This window comes from Otolemur garnettii, unplaced genomic scaffold (genome assembly GCF_000181295.1).
Source record: "Otolemur garnettii isolate 467f Iridium unplaced genomic scaffold, OtoGar3 scaffold00001, whole genome shotgun sequence".
Lineage (NCBI taxonomy): Eukaryota > Metazoa > Chordata > Mammalia > Primates > Galagidae > Otolemur > Otolemur garnettii.
This window is the reverse complement of record NW_003852396.1, coordinates 69,189,634-69,204,378: the sequence shown is the minus strand read 5'-3', so window position 1 is coordinate 69,204,378 and position 14,745 is coordinate 69,189,634. Positions and strand designations below refer to the sequence as shown.

At 41.8% G+C, this 14,745-nt stretch overlaps 1 protein-coding gene across 3 annotated transcripts in view; it reads right to left on the bottom strand.

Annotated features, from left to right (window-relative positions):
• Nucleotides 1-1,274: 1,274 nt before the first annotated feature.
• Nucleotides 1,275-14,745, bottom strand: part of ALKBH3 (alkB homolog 3, alpha-ketoglutaratedependent dioxygenase) — a 35,114-nt gene continuing 21,643 nt past the window's right edge. For 2 of the 3 annotated variants that reach the window (XM_023509381.1, XM_023509386.1), the window contains exons 9-10: nucleotides 2,971-3,069; nucleotides 1,850-2,169 (exon numbers count right to left, since the gene is read on the bottom strand). In XM_023509381.1, the coding sequence (XP_023365149.1) occupies nucleotides 2,077-2,169; nucleotides 2,971-3,069 (192 nt within the window). In that variant the 3' untranslated portion in view covers nucleotides 1,850-2,076. Of the gene's footprint in view, nucleotides 2,170-2,970; nucleotides 3,070-14,745 lie in introns of all 3 variants that reach the window. The other variant, XM_012801193.2, reaches the window with a different exon arrangement.

The window sequence follows — 14,745 nt, the reverse complement described above, 5'->3', positions numbered from 1 at the left end:
GCCTAAAAGGCTTCTGAAGCTCAAAACAAGGGCAGCTAAAAAACTATGCCTGTTTTTCTTCATGCTATTACTGTTATATTTGCTTCCTCTGCTTTACATGTAATATAAGCAAAAGTACTTTCTCCCCAATTCCTAGTCCAGATCTATCACCAGTAAAAGACAGCAACAGGTTGGTGCAGTCTCTGAATATGGTTGTCTTCTGCCACGGTCTGGAATTCCCATCGATTAACCCTTGTAGTTTGACTTTACAGCAAGTACCTACTCTCTGTTTCAGAAGGGATTGTTACCTTAGTAGTGGAAAAAAATGGCAGTTCTGGCGTATGGTATTTACAGTGACAGCAAGAAATAAAACCTAAGATTTGCTGTTCTCAGACCAGGAAACCCAGGTGGTAGCCCACCCTGTCTGCTGTATAGTAGGAATTTGTTTCCCTGACAGATCTGGGTGTGATGAGCAATGAGACCAAATGTACAGCTGACACGGGGAGATCATGACATCATGACCCTACATGAGGAGGGAGGGGTGCTCGAAGACTTGAAACCATCCACCAGTTCTTTCATTTGTAAGGAGTGGAAATTTCACAAGTCTCACACATTAAACTTAGAACCAAGCCCGGCTATATCACCTGGCCAGGTGTTGTTTCCTCTAGTAGAAGTACAGCTGGAATTTAAAAGAGGCTTTATTTTCCTTTTGCAGAGATTTGGAGAGCTTAGTATGACGCCCCAATTTTACAAAGCTTTTAGTATTTCTTAGAAAAAGGAGTATGTTTAAAAAAGATAGGGACTACAATGCTAGGACCCACTCAGAGAGCTTGTCAGAGAACAAAGCATGGCCAGGAGTGGCATTACACCTGAGCTGAGTCAGCCTGCCTGGCCTTTGGCACTTTACTTTACTATGAGACGGGGATGCTTAGTCTTACAGCACAGGATGGAAAGAGGACAGAGAACGAGAAGGTGCTGTAAGTTTCCCCCACAGGCAGATGGAGAAACTGTAGCTCTCCTGACCTATTTTCCATCCATTTAAATTCATTTTCTTTCTCTCAGGTTTTTTGTATCTTGTTTGGAATGAATCTGGCATACTGTTTCTGAGTTGAAAGGTCATGAAGACATGTGCTTTTATGATGCAATAAGGGGCAGCCACTCTGTTTTGTTTTGGGAACCTTGGTGACATCACAGCTAACCCTTGCACCTCAGGAACCTGTATGTAAGAGAACACTGAGTCAGAAGAGAGCCTTAGTCATGAGGCTGCTGAGACTGAGGGTGAAGAGAACTATTAGGCAAGTGAGTGCGTTCCCCACAGCACTGCCCCCACTTCTATGTGGCTGGGGTTTGAATGACTCAAGTAATTCCCTCGGGGGAACGAATCTATGTGGAACAGCTGTCATTAGCAGGACATGAGCTGCCCTTCTGCCTTATTTCAGCCTGCTACATCACCCACTTATTCCTCCCTCAAAGGGTACAGTTGGCACTCATATTACAAGTAGTCCAGGTGATTGCCTGCAGGTGGCTGGACTATAACGTCCTGCCTTCACTCTTTATTCAGAGGCCAGTAACCTGTAACACAGGAGGACTGATAGGCCAGAAGACTCGGTTAAATGCAGTGTTGCCTGAAAAATGCAGCTTTCTAGCACAACAGCACATGAGTCAGGATGAAAGTACCTTTGTTTGGGTTTTAGCAGCTGTCTGCCCAGGGAAGGCTCCAGAGTCACTGATGCATATTTATATCTCCACTAAAGTCACATGGAACAAACACGTGTATATTTTCCCCAGCAGCACAAGTCCATTCATATTCTTCAAGTGAAGTGAGGGAGGGCAAGAGAAAACATGCTTATGGACAAAAATCATCCATCAGCACAACCACATGGATTTTAATTGGCCTAAAGATAATACGCAATTTGGGGATGTGATTAGTGACAGACATACCACCACCATGAACTGCTGGCTCTCATTTAATAGGAGCTGGGAAACAAACCCCACCATCTTCCACGCAGCCACACCACGAGATCAGCGGACCAGCCTCTTGAAGTTTCTTCTCAGTGGAAGGTTTGCTCAGCCTCAGTCTCTCTCAAAGATCTCACATCACCGGGGTGCCCCTCTAGGGTCTGGATAAACTGTCCGAAAGGTCAGGTTTACTCTCGGTTCTCTAGAGTGGTATTCTTTGGGCACTCGATGCTAAATGGAAATACACATAACTCTCTGACATAAATACACAGGCACACATTGTAGTTCAAAACAACTTAATGTATGGGAATACAGAAGTATTTCCATTTTATTCCCCTTTAAATGAGCAGTGCTAAGTTCTTTACAGTCTTGTGGTCCAAGGTCTCCTACTCTGAAACGAATTCCCATCCCCACCTCCACTGTGGTAGGCCAGCATCCCTGCAGTGAGATATTTTCATCATTTCGAATTGTTGCTCTTCCTCTCACACTCCTGCCATTTTTTTCAAATATCATTAAGAAAATTATAAATGGATGAGACCAAAGAGAGCCATGTGATTCCACTCTCATGCTAAGTATCTCTACATTAATGTGCACACAACAGAAATGATCTGGCCTAAAAATGGCTGGGCCTAGCTATGGAGTTTTCAGTCCAGTGAGACAGCCATTGGCTACGTGAAGCCATTTAAATTTAAACTAGTTAAAATTAAATTAGAAATTCTGTTCTTTATAGCACACTAGCCACATTTTTAAGAGGTCAACAGTCCCTCATGGCTAGTGGCTACCACACAGGGCAGCACAGAGGTGGAATACTTCCGTCGTCATAGAAAATTCCCTTGGATAGTGCAACTGCAGAAGCACCTTTTGATTGTCAGTAGTTTCCAAATTCCTTGGAAATAATGTCACCCGATTGCTACTTGCTCATTCTAACAGCACCCTACAGTACTTTTCAGATGTTTACTTGCAAATTACTAATCTTCAGCCAGTCAGGAGATGGCCACCATGTGCAAATCCCTATTACTCGCTCATGCTCACCTGCCAGTCTGCTTGTGTAGCTCCTTCCATGATTAACAAGGTCCCGTGATCCAAGGGTATCTTCACTCTTTCCACATATGTATAGTCGCCATTCTCTTCCTAGAAAACAGCATTCACTGCACTGCATTTTCTGCTTGTGTGATCAAGATGCAACAAAACCTTTTGACAGTGGTCAAAAAAAAAATGGAAAGCTCTACTTCTCAGCCAGACTGTGGGAATTCATCTACTGGCGCTGTCATTTGCCAGCTGCTTGGCCTTGGACAAGTTATCTTACATCTCTGTACCTCGATTTACTTATCTGTAAAATGGGGATGATGTCAGTATCTGCCACCCAGGGCTATTGTGGGGCTATGTAGTGTGTGTAAATCACCCGGTATATATCATAAGGGCTAGCTCTTACCATCATCATCTAAAATCCAGAAAAGTCCTTTGGACTATGAAGGAATTAAAAGTCACATATGCAAGAATTCTTTATGTCTGCCTTACGCTGTGCTCTGCATTTCAACAGTCAGGATAGGAAATACGGCCTTTTAACCAAGATTTGATGTGATGAGTTCTGCTCTTTCTTTTCCTACTTTATGCTAATTGAATATATAATTGGTCTCCATGCTAAAACTAGGCACAACTCTTTCTATGGCTACTCTGGTGTTTTTGGAGATGTCCTCCTGCCTCTTTTTAGAACAGGCAAAGCAGGATTTTGTCTAAGAAAGAAGCTGTAACTTGACCAGAACAGAAACCAAACTGAAACTGGCTATTTAAGCCTTTAAGAGATGCATCACAATTCCTGAACAAATGCCTTGTATTTACATTGCCACTTTCTTCCCAAAAGCTCAAAATCAATTTAGATCCAATATTATCATGCATCCTCACAGGATAGCCTGAGAAGTATATCAAGTCCTGCAGTCTGCCTAAAGGAAATGTTCCTCTTTCTCAGCTGACAAAGGGGTGCATTAAACAATTTCCTTGCTCACAGCAACAAAAAGCATGTCGCAGTTGAGACTAGGACACACCTGAGTTTCCTCATTTCTTCACCTTCATTCAGGTCAGAACTGATGGGCCCCTCTATTCATCTGCTCCATTTCCGATGCAAGGATTACATTTGGGTTACTTACTGCAGGACTGGTTTTGGTGTAATACAATGTTTATGTTTATTACTATAGAGGTGCTTCTGAGAACTTAACTGTTTATAATAATTTCCCCCCAGGAAAATCAAAATCAAAACAATAACGAACTTGCATAAACAGTCTAAGTTCCAAGCCCCAAACCTAGGCAGTGAGTTTGTTAAGCACAGTCATATTTTTTACCAGCAGAAGATAGAAGCAACATTTAGAATAACATTCAGTTTTAGTGATTGATTTCAATTGTGTCTGCCACCTTTTCTCTTCTGGTAATAAGTTGATACCAAGACATTTACCTATGACCTCTCAGCCAACCAGAGAGCACAGGGAAGGTGACCCTGCCCTCAAGGTGGCCCATCTCTATCGCAGAAAAGCAAAAGGCTACTCTCTGGCAGGGGTAGGGGGATAATAGCCAGAGGAGATATATGTCCCACTAAAGCAAAGATATCAGAAACGAGTGTATTGTCCATGAGATTGGAGTTCAAAGCTCCTTAACTAAGGATGTAAAGTCAGTTACCAGATCAAGGTTTCACATAGCTAGAAGCAGAATTTGTGCTACTCTCTAATTAGGGGTGTCCAACCTTTTTTTTTTCTTTTTGTTTTTTTTGAAACAGAGTCTCATTTTGTCACCCTTGGTAGAGTACTGTGGCATCATAGCTTACAGCAATCTCAAATTCTTGGGCTCAAGTGATCCTCCTGCTTCAGTTTTTCATTTTTAGTAGAGAGAGGGTCTCCTTCTTGCTCAGGCTGGTTTCAAATTCCTTTTTTTGGCCAGGGGCTGGGTTTGAATCCACCACTTCCAGCATATGGGACCGGTGCCCTACCCTTTTGAGCCACAGGCACTGCCCAGTGGTCTCGAATTCTTGATTTCAAACAATCCATCTGCCTCGGCCTCCCAGATTGCTAGGATTACAGGCACGAACCATCTCACCCAGCCCAAACTTTTTTGTTTTTATGCCACAGACTAGAAGAATAAGAGTTGTCTTGAGCCACAGCTTAAATTCCCCAACACTAACGAAAGCTGATCAGCCAAAAAAAGAAAGGACCATGCATACTTTTTGTGATATCCAATACCCACAAATAAGTAAAAAAAAAAAAAGTACTCACAAAATCAGCATGTGCCCGCAGGCCACAGGTTGAACACCCCTGCCTTCTTGGACACCCCCGTGTCTGTCTACATAATTGGGGAGTACAATAAGGCCTCAGTCTATAAATCAAGTACAGACACTAAGACAAGAGAGTGAAATGAAGCAGAGAAGAAAGACTTAACCACAACATGAGGACAGTTCTGAGATGACATCTCTCAGAACATTAAAAACATAACTGGTAAGGGGGGGGTGGCTAAGCACAATGTAATTCAACCTGAAAACATGAAGCAGGAATGTGCCTTGCAAGTGAAAGACAATTCCTAGTGCAAGAGAAAAGTACCAGCAATGATGGAAAGTGATGTTCAACGAATCCATATTTCTCTTAATGTTCCTATAATCTGAATTTTTTAAATCAGAGAAGGCTTCAGGTTAGTTCTGAATGCATGACGCCTCACATAACAATGAGTCATACCAAAAAGTAGAAGAGACTGGGGCTTCACTTAGGAGGGAGCCACCTGAATCAATCTCCCAAGAGACAGTGATACACAGTCTACCCACTATGAGAGGCGATGTCATTACTTTGCTGCTTGTCTATTCCGTCCAACATCCATGGCTTAGAAAGTGCATTCCTGATTTGTAAAGGAGATGGACAGGAAAGAGGGGAAGGAATTCTACCAACAAAATAGACCTCACAAATGCATTGTTCTCTTGAGCCCCGGGGGGCTACAGACCATAGTGCCACCCTTTAACTTAACCAAGATGCAGGGAGACTTTTTCTACTTAGGAAGCAGATAAAAGGTCAGAGGAGTTCAGATGGCTATGCATAAAGGCGCAAGTTGCTAAAAGGATAAGCAACAGTGGAAGCACTGGTCAGACTGTTTAGAGGAATGTCTTCACGGTCATTAAGCACGGTTAAGTTACCAAAACATGTCTCTGTGGCCCTTTTGATTTATTCAGGACTTTCTTCAAAACAAAACAAAACATACCTCCAAAAAACCATGGCTTAGGATAAAAATTTCCATTCCTGATCCTGGATAAAAGAAGCTTTTAGGGTTATAATCATTCTACAAGGTTGGTTTTGTTGTTGGTTTTCTAAATGTGAAACCTTACAAGTACATGGAAAAAGAAAAAGGTATATATATTTTTACATTAATGCTGATCGATCTTCTCTTTTCTGCTTTTAAGTCTTCTCACAACTCTTACCTCCACCTCACCAAGATATTATCGTACTTAGTTTCCTTTAGAAAAATGCTATTTAGGAAACAAATCTGGGTGTATTATATGTCATTGCTAACCATCCAACAGACAGGAAACTCAAATATTTTTCTTTTCATAGGAAGAGTAATGCAAATTGTATGAGATTTGGATTTTTCTTATAATCACCCCTTTCTAGTCCTCAAGGGTTATTTTGGAAATTACAATCACTGATGTTTTAAATCATCAGTGCTATAGTTTGTCTTTCTAGAATATAAAGCTAATATAAACTCACTAATAAATGATGCATTAAATGATGCATTTGGAGTTACTTGTTCAACAGCTGCCTCTGTGGCCTTGCTCTTAGGAAACCTACTCAGCGCCTATCACACACAAGAAGTATGTGCTGAATGACTGAGGAAAACTACCAAGAAAATGTAAAAAAAAAAAAAGTCACTTTTAATCCAGAATTCACAAAAGATACATACATAGAATATTCCATATTTTATATTGTAGAGTACAACTGTGTACTCTCATTGTTAACCTTGTATTTTGAGCATTTTTCTACATATGGTTATATAGCATTCCTTCATATAAACATATTCTTCCTTCTTCAAACTCATAAATACTTTTGACCACCTATATATGTCAGGCATGGTGCTAGGGCTAAGGATATACCAGTAAGGAATACATTGCTGGAAACTAAAATTTTAATATACTAGCATTGGGGGGGGGTTGTTTTTGTTTTTGAGACACAGTGTCACTTTGTTACCCTTGGTAAAGTGCCGCAGCGTCATAGCTTACAGCAACCTCAAACTCTTGGGCTCAAGTGATCCTCCTGCCTCAGCCTCTTGAGTACCTGGGATTACTGGCACCTACCACAAGGCCCTGCTATTTGTCTGTAGAGACCTGTTCGTGCTCTTGCTCAGGCTGGTCTCGAACCAGTGAGCTCAGGCAATCCACTCTCCTTAGCCTCACAGAGTGCTAGAATTATAGCTGTGAGCCACCGTGCCTGGGCACTAGGGTTAGTTTTTAAAAAACAAAAGAAAATAAAGAAAAAGCTACTGCAAGTAGATTCTGGGGCAAAACATTTCTGAAAATATATTCTAAAAATATTTCTAAAAAAATACTGGTATGTGTATATATATATACATATTATATGTATATATACACATATGTACACATATTATGATATATATGTATACATATAAGGTATGCACATATAATACGTATATATACACATCTATAATTTTCTTTTTAGGCAGGATCTCACTCTGTGACCCTGGCTACAGTGCAATCAATGGTCTCATCATAGCTCACTGTAACCTCAAACTCCTGGGCTCAAGCAATCCTCCTGCCTTCCCAGCTGTGGGACTACAGGCAGGTGCCACACCACACCCAGATAATTTTTCTATTTTTTATAAAGGTGGGATCTCATTCTTGCTCAGGCTGGTCTCGAACTCCAGGCCCCAAGCAATTCTCCTATTTCAGCCTCCCAAATACATGCCACTGTGCCCAGCCTCTAGAATACATTCCTAAAAAATGAAATGACTGGAGCCAAGAGTAAAAACTCCAAGGCACTTGATTTACACTGCCAAATTGCCTTCTTGGGAAGCCTGCAGCAATTTATAATTTCATCAGGAAATAATGACAGTACTTACCTTCTGGCTGATAAAGATGAAAAGAGTTAGGGGAGAAGTGGCAACTCATTCCTACTCAGGATTCCTGGATGACTAGCCCTGCTCAACTTTTTTGTTATACATCTATTTGCTGTTTGTGTTTCTTCTACTGTGAGCTCTGTGTTCACGTCCTTTGTTGATTGTTCCACAGGGAGACTGATGTTTTTTCTTATTGATTTATAACCATAGATAGTGAGATATTTACCCTCTGTCTGTCATACTTTTTACAAAGACTTTTTTCATTTGCTATTCGTCGTTTAACTGTGTTTATATTTAACATAGAATAGCACAAAAATTTTAGAGTCAACTCTGCTGACCTTTCTTTGGCTCTCCTTCATGGTTTTTATGCTTAGGAAGCCTTTTCTCATCCCGAAGACAGTTAAATATACAACTGCATTTCCTTTTAGTTTAAAAAAATAGCATTTTGGGGCAGCGCCTGTGGGTAGATTGCCTCAAAGGGATAGGGTGCAGGCCCCATATGCTGGAGGTGGTGGGTTCAAACCCAGTCTCGGCCCTCCCCCCCCCAAAAAAATTACATTTTGCAGATTTAACTCCTTTATCTACCTAGAGTTGGTCACTATTGTTTTTCCATGCTTCTTTTTATAATGATTTCCAAGTACTTAAACCAAGGTGTCCTGCTGGACTTCTTGGACAGGATCAACTGGGATATACGCTCAGGTGCCAAGCATGTTAGGTAATTATATATACATTATTGCTAATCCTCACTACAACCCTATAAAAGAAGTAAGGGGGGGGGCAATATTATCTACTTTATCACAAGCAGAAGGAGGTGGAGGGGAAATACCGGCCTAAGGCCGAAGGCTAGCCGGAGGACAGGCTAACATCAAACACAGATCTGCCTGGCTCTAAAGCCCATTCTTTTCACTACACTGTGCTCTCTCTCCGTCGTAAGCGCTATTCCTTCTGAAATCCTGTAATATTTCTTGTCCTAATCATATGGCACCCCAACTATACCGTAGGGTACAAACCCCATTAAGTAGCATAAATGAGAGGTGGGCCAGGTACAAAACATGGGGAGTGGGGCTGGAGGAACCAGGAGCTTGCATATAGTGGACAGCTGCTCTGGCGATAAGCTACTCCAGCTCACTGCTCCCCAGTATTGTCCCATCTTCTGGGTTTTCCAAGGAAATGGATCAGTGGAGTCGTCATGTGAAATCTCCTGAGTTATCAATTTTGCCAACTAATTTGGTTTCTTCAAAAACACTGTGGCCAGGCCCTAGAACTTTGAGAGGCCAAAGCAGGCAGATTGTTTGAGGTCAGTAGTTTGAAGTTGCAGTGAGCTATGATGACACCACTGCACTCTAGCCAGGGTGACAGAATGAGACCCTGTCTCAAAAATTAAAACAAAACAAAACACAAGGCAGCATAAACAAGTCTGAGGGTCAGATTCAGCTTCAGGGCTGTCTAACTATGCTGCTGATGAGCCCATGACACGACTGTCTTCTTTTACTCCCATGGCCAGCTGTCATCTACTGGGCTCCTTTGATCCCCCTTTGCCATTTTATACAGTAGTGCCTGATAGAAAGTTCAGGAAACATATGCTACTACATCTTCAAGTATCATATGCTTCGTCTTACCCACAGACCAGAAAAGGCCATCAAAGCAAAATATGTTTCCAAATTACTAAGCTCAAGTCACAATGAGGCACTTAGTTTTCCAAGTCATCTCTGATCCCTTACATAAGCTAAACAGAAACCTTCCATCTTTTTCCTAAGAAGATACGAATAAAAACAAAATACAGATGAGCAGAAAGGACAAACAAAACAAAGCAGAAGCCTGCTGTCTATTCCTCATCTCCCGAGCTCACAGGAAGCACTTGACATACAGTGACTATTACTAATTTCTGCACTGGGTGCAGCAGGAAAGGCTCCACAGCCACGGTGGGCCCTTGAACTCCAGAAAGGCCTTAAGCTAAGAAAGTGGAGAGCATGCCTAGGACAGCACAAAGGTAGTTTACCATACAGGGGGCAGAGAGAGACCAAAGCTGGCTGGGCATAGATTACAGCAAGAGGTCACCATCTGGCTAAAGAGTTTCCCTTTTACCCTTTGTTCCAGTACAAGCAAATTAAGATTTTTGAGGTGGAAAATGTAATGATGAAAGCAGTGAACTCAATCTTTGCTCTATGCTCCTGTTTCTCTATTCTCTTACCTTAAATGAGTATGTACAATTCATAGTTTAATTATTAAATTCAATTCAACAAATAGTTGCCTGAGTCATCTTGGACAGGTGATTTAACACTGTATCTTAGCCACCTCATCTGTATGACTTGAATAATAATAGCACTGATTTCACAAAGTTATTGGAGGATTCAATATAAAGAACTTAGAGCCAGGCACAGCGTCAGCACTATATACTTGTTATTGTTAGCATTTCACTGTTGTTATTCTAACAATTCCCAGATGATGACTAGCCCAGGCCTGTGGTCTGAACTCCACACTTACGTAGCCAATGGCCCACCTCACATTTGGAAGTCTCAGGCATTTCAAACTAAGCCTGTAGAAGAAGGAACTCCTTAAACAAGAACAGAATCACCTGCAGAAATCCCTGCTTCTCCATCACCTGAGTAAACAGTACCTCTACTCACCACTGCTCAAGTCAGAAACTTGGGAGTCATTCTTGATTATTACTCTCATATCTAAAATACTATTGGCAAGTTCTGCTGGTTCATCCTCAAAAACATACCTCAAATCCATTCACTCCTCTTCATCCCCCTGCCACCTTAGTCCAAACCAGCATGTCCTATAGAGACTAGTGCAACACCTTTTTTTTTTTTGAGACGGAGCCTTAAGCTGTCCCCCTGGGTAGAGTGCCATGGCTTCACAGCTCACAGCAACCTCCAACTCCTGGGCTCAAGCGAGTCTCCTGCCTTTGCCTCCCAAGTAGCTGGGACCACAGGTGCCTGCCACAGGGCCTGGCTATTTTTTGGTTGCAGCCATCATTGTTGTTTGGCGGCCCGGACTGGATTCAAACCCACCACCTTAGGTGTATGTGGCTGGCACCTTAGCCACTTGAGCCACAGGCGCCGAGCCAGTGCAACAACTTTTTATTTAGTCTTTAGTCTCCTGTGTTTGTCTCTCCCCAAGATCACAAAGCAACCAGAGTAATCTTTTTAAAATGTAAACTAGATAATGTCATATCCCCCTTATCCCCATCACACTTGGAATGAAATCCAAACTCAGAGCTTAAAAAAGCTGTAATTCCCCTTTCTCTCTTCAATTATCATCTAGCTCCTGTGACCTCCATGATGGCAGGGACCATATTTCTCATCTTCACTGCTATATCCCCAGAGCTAAGTATAGTACTTGACACAAAGTAGGTGCTTAATTAATATTTGGGGTAGGGGAGGAGAGAAGACAGAGAGAGAGGTAGAAAAGAACTATTCCTGAAAATATCTGACATCTGGGTACTGGATAAAATAGAGGGAACAAAGATTAAGCACAATTAGGGGAATAAGGGAAGTAAAAAGTCATTTTAGTATTTTAGGCACTTGGTGGAAGAGCCTATGATGAAGATGGTTGCTGTAAGAGAGATGGGCTTTTTAGACATTTTAAGAAAGAATTAAGATGACCTGGTAGGTGATTATATATGAAAAACAAAGGAACAAGGAAGAATTGAAAATAACTTATGTTATTAACCTGAGCAAGAGAATGGTGGTATCATGACCATATATGGACTTATCAGCAGGTATGCATTTTATCTGAGAGAATAATAATACATTTGATTTTATAAGGTCAGGAAGTTACATGTCTAATGAACATGAAGGATGTGATAACTGAAAACTTGAGATAAATGTTAAAGCTGGAGATAGGAGACTCAGAAGTCACCCCACCAAAGAAGGAATGGTTAAAGCCACAAGAACTAACAAGGGCCTATTTATTGGTTTATTCAATCAAAACTCGTGTGAGCACACACAATGCAAAACACTAGTGACATAATGACAAAGGAAAGGGGCCTTCCCCATATGGCATTGACAACACACTGCCAGTTTATAATCTCCTAAGAAATAATGTACAGAAGAAATGTAACAGAATCAAAGATAATCTTGAACCTCTCTATACTTAAAGGTTTGCATTTAAAGAAAAAAAAACATTAAAGAAGGCAGAGAAATAGCAATGTTAAAAATATGAGAATACCAAATAATACAGTATTTCAGAAGCCAACAGTAAGAAGAGGCATCTAACAGAGGCCAGGTTTCACGCACAGTAGTGATAGATCCTGGTAACTGATATTACCAGGATGAGAAAGAGGCCCATGTACTTGATTTGAGTCAATCGTAACTAGTAGAATTTTAGCAGAGTGGTGGGATAGAGCTAAACAGCGGTATGTCAAGAGTGAGGTAAGCTGTGAGGACATTAAAGACATAGACAACTCATTCCCAAATCTGTACTTCAAAGGCAAGAAGAAAACCCCAGCCTGTCTGCAGGGTCAAACAAAGGATTATTACAAGAGAGTAACAGAGATTGCTCTAGCCTTCTGTCCAAGGAACAGACAGATGGTGGAGGTGCCTGGCAAAGAGAGCCAAGGCTTTTTTGCAGACTGAAATGGTATTTGTACACTAAACACTGGCTGGTGCTATAGCCACTTACCTGCTGAGGTAAAGTCCCTTTACTTGCTCTATCACCCAACTTATACCTATTCTAATAACGTCCTTTTTAAAACTTCTTTCTTTTCATCTTGTTTTCCCAAATAGTGGTGCTACCTTGCCTGCAAGAACTCAGCTGGGTTCTAGACTGCTTCATGGATCGTCTAAGCTTGCAGCTGTATCTGGGCTGCAGAGTTTTTCCTCCAGTGCTGATGGAGAACACAGCTGAACTTTTTGTTCATAGTGGTAAAATATTTGTAAAATCTGACATAAACTCAACATATAAATGGAAATTATGGAGAGAGAATAAAGCTGGAACTTCACAAAGTCATCTTTGCAGTGTTACTCTGCTGACTCAAATCATACTTTAAATGATGGCATCCTGAGCATCAATCTAGATACTTTACTTGTATTATAAAAACAGAAGCGGCTGTTTCTGAAATAAGATCTGCTAAAGCAAGAGGTTAGCTGGAGAAGCACAGATTTGAAATCACTGAGGTTATTGGTTCAAAATGGTTTTAAACTCATTTGTCACATACAAATAAATCTTGGGTTTTTATCAAACCCTTTCCTGATTTTTGGCATTCATTTGGCTTGGAAGGTTCTGATGAGGCAAATGAGGAAACTAAGCAGAAAGGACCGGTATGTGCAATCATTCAGGCACAAAAGTGATCTTAAAAGCTCAATAATGCAGGACTCACCAAAGCTTCACTTATTTACAGAAGAGGGCTGGGGAGTCCTCGGCAATCTCCAGCTGCAGCAGAGCCTGTCCCTGCAGGCATCAAAACACAGCACTGCAGCCCAAACCAGTAGGTGGACTCCTGCCTTTCCCTCTGGACTGTACACATTGAAAGGTAAATGAAATTTAGAGCGAAATTCCTGCTGTCAGAGTATCCTGTTCAGACTTAGTGTCGATATAGTATGGGGGATAGAATGGGAGTGAGAAGTTAATGAATTTAAGTAAAAACAAAGTAGGCTTTCCACCCACAGTTGTAGCTATTCCAGCTTCACTGAATGTGCTTTTGAAATCAGAAGAGTTAATGTGATGAAGATTCCATTCTTGGTAATATAATATTTCCAAGAAATGCTGCATAAAAGAAGAAAGAGCTTCTACTCCAGACCATAGTACCAGAAATAAACCCCCTCCATCCTCTAAAAGCATACGAGAACAAATCCTGCTATGCCTCACATCCAGCGGAGCCCAGTCCTTGTGAGTGCAAGCCTCTCCAGCCATCTGTTAATACCAGCATACGCATTCTCAAACTGACCAGGCTCAATCCCTCACCACTCTGCCACCTGCACCCTTCCCCTGTGCCCTCTGGAATTCCCATTCAGATATAAGCAAACTCACCTGTATCCTCAGCCTCCATAAGCTCCGAAGGCTCCCTCTGCTTCGTCATCCTAGAGGAAATCTGCCTATCTCCAGAAGATTGCAAATTCCCTGAAACCCTCTCATGTGCAAGGTGGCCATTTTTCTTAATCCAGGGGATCAGAGAGTCAGGTGACAGAGTATTCTCTCTCCTCATTCACACTTTCAGATTTTTATTTCCATGTCACCCTTAAAAATCTGCTCCTCTGAGCTCATGCTCCCAGTTGCTCCTTCTCTTCCCTTTGTCCCAAATATACACAGGTCTACCAGCCTCCTAGTTAATCTCCTTTTACTGCTCTTGCCCCTTTCCAGGCCAGGCTCCATGCAGTAGTAACAGTGATCCTTTAAAACTGCCAACCAGACCATGCCACTCTTCTGCGTAACACACCTCAATGGCCTCTTCCCAAGGCACCTGAGTCTCTGCATGAGCAGGCCCTGCTCACCTTCGTGATCTCATTCTACACTCCTCACACTGGCTGGCTCTGCTCTAGGGCAGAGCCTCCTTTCCTTTCCTGTAACACATTTAGCTCTTTTTGGCTCAGCTAGACAGGCTATCCTCCATAAAAACGTGACTTATGAAAGACGAGAAAATCACAAGGTTTGGGAGTTCTTAAAGAGTACAAGAAAGGGGGAGAAAAAGCTCTACTACTAAGACAAGGTTTAAAAGTCAGGTTTGGGATTGGGCATGGTGGCTCAGACTTGCAGTCCCAGCACTCTGGAGTG